This window comes from Pecten maximus, chromosome 10 (genome assembly GCF_902652985.1).
Source record: "Pecten maximus chromosome 10, xPecMax1.1, whole genome shotgun sequence".
Classification (NCBI taxonomy): Eukaryota; Metazoa; Mollusca; class Bivalvia; order Pectinida; family Pectinidae; genus Pecten; species Pecten maximus.
The window spans coordinates 14,515,948-14,520,945 of NC_047024.1; the positions used below are offsets into that span (position 1 = coordinate 14,515,948).

General features: G+C 33.9%; 1 protein-coding gene across 1 annotated transcript; it reads right to left on the minus strand.

Moving 5' to 3' along the window:
* Positions 1-13: 13 nt before the first annotated feature.
* LOC117335823 (patatin-like phospholipase domain-containing protein 2) lies at positions 14-3,418 on the minus strand. Its single transcript, XM_033896035.1, has 2 exons — positions 3,104-3,418; positions 14-396 (listed from the first exon to the last, which is right to left on the minus strand). The coding sequence occupies exons 1-2, from the start codon at positions 3,264-3,266 to the stop codon at positions 149-151; spliced, it is 411 nt and encodes a 136-aa protein (XP_033751926.1). The 5' UTR covers positions 3,267-3,418; the 3' UTR covers positions 14-148.
* Between the last annotated feature and the right edge of the window lie 1,580 nt (positions 3,419-4,998).

The window sequence follows — 4,998 nt, forward strand, 5'->3', positions numbered from 1 at the left end:
TGCAGTTAGAAATTGGGCCCCCAAAACGTCACCACCTCCTGCCCTACAAACACCTGCAGCTGTTACACATTATATTAGGATTAAAAGAAAATGAAGCAAGTTTAAGACATACAATTAATGTAATTAAATGAAAGAGACATGTTCTACTTCAGTTACTACAAACCTGTATGAGTTCGTCTTTGGACTCAAATTCTGATACAATCACAGCTTTTCTGTCAGACACTCGCGTTAGTGAGATATGTAAACGTCCTGACGTAATCTCATGGGCATTTTCTGGCAGCACTTCATACAGAGCATCTCGTAAAATACGGTTGATGTCAAAACTGGGGTGGAGAGGTCCTATAGAATGGCACCTGGCTTTGCTGGCTAATCGCAGAGTAAAACTTGTACATTCACCTATAAAGAATACCAAGATAAGTAATAAGTATGTATGCATGGTACACATTGTAAATGATGGCAATTAAACATGTTTAGCTCCACCATAACTGGTCCAAAGTCGGGAAAAGAGGAGGGAATTGCCACATTGCTATATTATACCTATAGTCACAAGTAGAGGTAATTATAACCTATTATTAATCAAGACTAAACTAGCAACCAAACTACCAAAACCACCATTATTATTTTTCATGGTAATTAGGTATTTTCTATTGGCCAACAAGAACATGTGTGCAAGAACATGTGTGACAAAGTATAGAAAGCATATATATAAGTCATTTAGGATGCAAGAACATTGTAATTTGGTCCTCATCCTGGCAGTCAATATTGTTCCTGTAATAAAGAACTTGAACTTGGTTGGTGTGATAAAAACATGGATCAGCCTCATCAACATGCTGTAATTGTATAATATGTTGTGTACATCAATTTCTATTACATATATATACATTTATTCATGATGTTTGTTATATATGTAAGTATAAATTCTGTACAATCTATGTAGTTGTAACATGTACAAATTGTAATTACATTTTTATATACATTTAACACAAATCTTTAATCTTCAGATCAACACCACATAGTGCATATGAATTATGCTAATATAATTAGATATATATAGCATAGTATCACAAATGATGAAGGTAGACATGTGCCCTGTACGTGTATACACATGTATAACACTTATAATAAAAGTTCATGTGCCTAGGTCTATATATATATATAAAATCCCCTGAAGAGCGGCAGAATGTAGCTGCGAAAGTACTACTAGGTGAGACAGCAGATCTGTGTTTGGCTTTTTATTTTATTATTATTTACCGTCACATGGACATTTCAACTTTATTATATATATATATATATATATATATCTTGAATATTTGCTAAATCACTTGATCTCATATCTATATATCTTGTACTGGTATGTTGAAAATCTAGTTTTGAAATCACTCATTACTCCAATATAACATCAAACAAAGATCAATCTATCATTATATTTTTAATTAATTATCTACATGTATATAATATTCTTATACTTGTCAATGTTTTTGGTATCATAATACATGTATATTTAAATTGGTCAGAGACAAATAAGTCCCTGAATTTGGTAGAGCCAATCTTTCATTTTAATCAAGTTTTTCAATGCTTTCCTGGAGTATACAGTTGATGTGTATACATGCATGTACATCATAACATGTGTCCACACTAGCTGTGATACAACCACTAATGATATGCCAGGACAAAGGAGTCCAGCCTTCAGCCATGCATAATTGTGGTCAGCAGCCAGCTGGGGTTGTCTATAACCTATCTAGTACACATGTACAGTAGGTCCTACTGTCTAATGTCTATAGTTAGTAGAAGGGAGGTCAGTATGTATCAAAGGTTCATATACAGTTCAAATATCTGTATAATGGAACCTACAATACGGGTTAAACACTTAGCAAGAATGTACATATTTAAATCATATATATTGCTGTTTTTTTATGACTTTAAAAATTTAATCAGTGATTTTTGTGGGGGAAACTCTGACTTGTAGTATACTTGAGCTCTTTGTCAGAAATTATTTGGACTAGCTAATTTTAGATTTGTTAATTCCATCCGGTCCCGATCAATTCTTTGTCTAAGTGAACACTTCAGATTAAACAGAAATAAACTTAAAACTTCATGATAAAGAACAGACAATTAAAAGACATTATGTGAAATTATATAGAGACAATCGGTTATACTTATGCTTTCAATTAATCGACAGTGGTGTTTCGAAATTCATTAACTGACAGGAAAACATTATTATAACAAAATGAATTAAACAGAAAAATGGTTACATATGTATATATCTAATTAATCGAAAGTGGGGTTTCAGATGATTATGGACAGCTGATGTGTAACAAACTGAATTTTATTTTTAATTGACCATTACAACTACTTGATGGAGAACATTTTGCTTTTTTAATTACTGTCCCCAGTAATTTTAGAGACCTCTACATAATTGTATCTATGATATGTCTATGATGATAGTCTCATTTTTATCAGAGACCTATATACTTGGTCTCTGTTTTTATGATGAAAATTAAGTCTTCTAAAATTCTAAATGTGAATATTAATCAACTAAGTCCTTTACTTCGATCACAGGGGCATGTCTAGTTTTTATATTACAAAAAATAGTCAGAAATACCTTCGTCAATATATATAGGTATTTCTTACTATTTTTTGTAATATAAAACTAGACATGCCCCTGTACTTCGATTGATTGTAAATTGATATTTCTGGTACAAAGGGTATTGTATTGAGATGAATGTCTATGTATCTGACTGGTATATATTACATTTGGACTTTGATATAACATGGACAGGTCATTTAATTTTGCATGGCACTTCTACAGATAGTGTGTAGCCTAATAAATCGTACATGACCCATTCAATTGACACTAAGGGCATATATCTTGACCCAGGATCATATACCAGGCTCAAGTCACGTTAAATAACGCCTGAGGTCCAAAACTATCGACGCTGACCATGGTAACTGGTCAAGAGCCAACGGTTTACATAACAAACCAGTTACAATACAGTATAATTTTGAAACAGACTATAGCGCACTGACCTACTTCCTGACATATGGATAAAGACCACGTCATCTCTCACCTGAAAGTCGCGATTTCGATATATTTTATACATACCTAGACAACAATCGCACATCAAACAGCAAGCAACAATGGCTCCAGCACTAGCGCCTCCAAAGTTCACTCTATCTACCAAGTGAGGGACATGCTGTTTTAAACAGCTCGCAACTCCGACATGGTATATCCCTAAAAATCCACACCCAGCAAAGGAGAAATTCATCCTTCTGACTACCAAACCTCTTCGTGTGTCTACTCCATCGATGATGTGGTGTTTACAATATTACGATGTGTATTCTTAAATCTGAAAGCGAATATTTAACAATAACAACACCAGCATTCAACTCTGCCTGCTACGAGGTTTCCATCTTGGTTTGTTTGCACACGTGATTCAATGACGTATACGTAGTGGACATACCCCCTTGACCTAGCGATTTGATTGGCTGAACGATAAGTGGAACGATCTTTGGCATGACACACCCTCAAAATTTAAATAAAGGGCTAAACCTACTTTCGCTTTATCACTGACGGAGTGTATTGTCTTTATAATGACATATACTTAGCCAACCATTAGTAAGATATTTAAATAACTACGTTTTTAACTTTAAGTCTTCCAGCATAATGCTATATAGATTAGGCTAACATTAATATTATTGTATGGCAAAAAATCAATTCATTTACATTCGCAACATACCAAGGTTACACCCATATATTCTGTTACTCTTCAACCATATACTGTATGTTTATTAATAGACTATTTAGTTTTCAAAGCTTTAGCTTTACAACATCTATCCCTGAAACATGATACAATATCAGGTCCGTGTACAAACCACCTTGTACTAGACTCTAGATATACCCCGACTGAAATCCGAATTTTGAAAAAAATAAAATTTAAAAAAATAACAGAGTCTTTGTATATGTAATCTACCGGTGTTGTAGTGTCGATGGTAGTATTACGCTAAATCAATATATATTCTGCTCGCTGTTTTCCAGTATTGATATCTGTCTAATATGGCGCGGGAAGGATGTCATAATTAAATATTTTTGCCTAGGCAAAATTATTTCTGCCTAGGCAAAAATAATTTTGTTTCGATTATTGCCTAAGCAGAAATCAAATTTTGCCTAAGCAGAAATCAAATTTTGCCTAAGCAGAAATCGAATTTTGCCTAGGGAAAATTATTTTTGCTTAGGCAGAAATATTTAATTATGACATCCTTCCCGCGCCATAGTCTAAATACAAATGTTTGTCCTATACAAGTTCACTTCGTATTTATACATGAATTTGACGGGAATAAATGCATTTGTAATAGCTAATTTTAATTTTTGTTCAACTAGTCAATCAGTGCAACGTACCCCATGCATGTTTTGTAAATCAAAGTTCTGATGTATTATGAGTATATGATTTAGTACTTGCATGGTGTTGTCGGGGGCCGTATGGAAGATGGGCTTCATCGATCATGCTTTAATTATATATTAACATGTAAAAGTCACCATCACTATTGAGTATTGTACCATCAGGTAACCATCAGTCATGCATTTGCCATCGGTTAAGGATGAAGAATTATGTCATCAAAAAGACATTAAAAGTAATAATATTCAATTTCAAAGTGCCATATTTTCCCGCAATTTAATCCAATGGATTCACATCAAAATTGTGCTGATTCCCGCCCAAAATGGGTCCTGCTACACATATCTATTTGATTATGTTATAAACAACAGTTTGATATTAGATTCAGACTAGGCCAATACCAGTATTATATTATTAATTGTCATGATCCGAAAGAGATGAAACAATCCAAAAGTTAGATTTCTTTTTAACTTGAGAAAAATTAAATCTTCTGGTTAAGGTGTCCCGACACTTAATCACTAGTCCTCCACCTCTGTGGTTGCGAGCTCGAAACCTAGCTACGTGGGGCAGTTGCCAGGTACTGACCATAGGCCGGTGGTTTTTCTCC

Bases quoted from the DNA above. Each gene is read 5' to 3' on its own strand.
- LOC117335823 (XM_033896035.1), bottom strand. From the start codon at position 3,266: ATGAATTTCTCCTTTGCTGGGTGTGGATTTTTAGGGATATACCATGTC. The intron at 397-3,103 runs GTATGTATAAAA...TATTCTTTATAG, and splicing joins GATGTGCGATTGTTGTCTAG to GTGAATGTACAAGTTTTACT.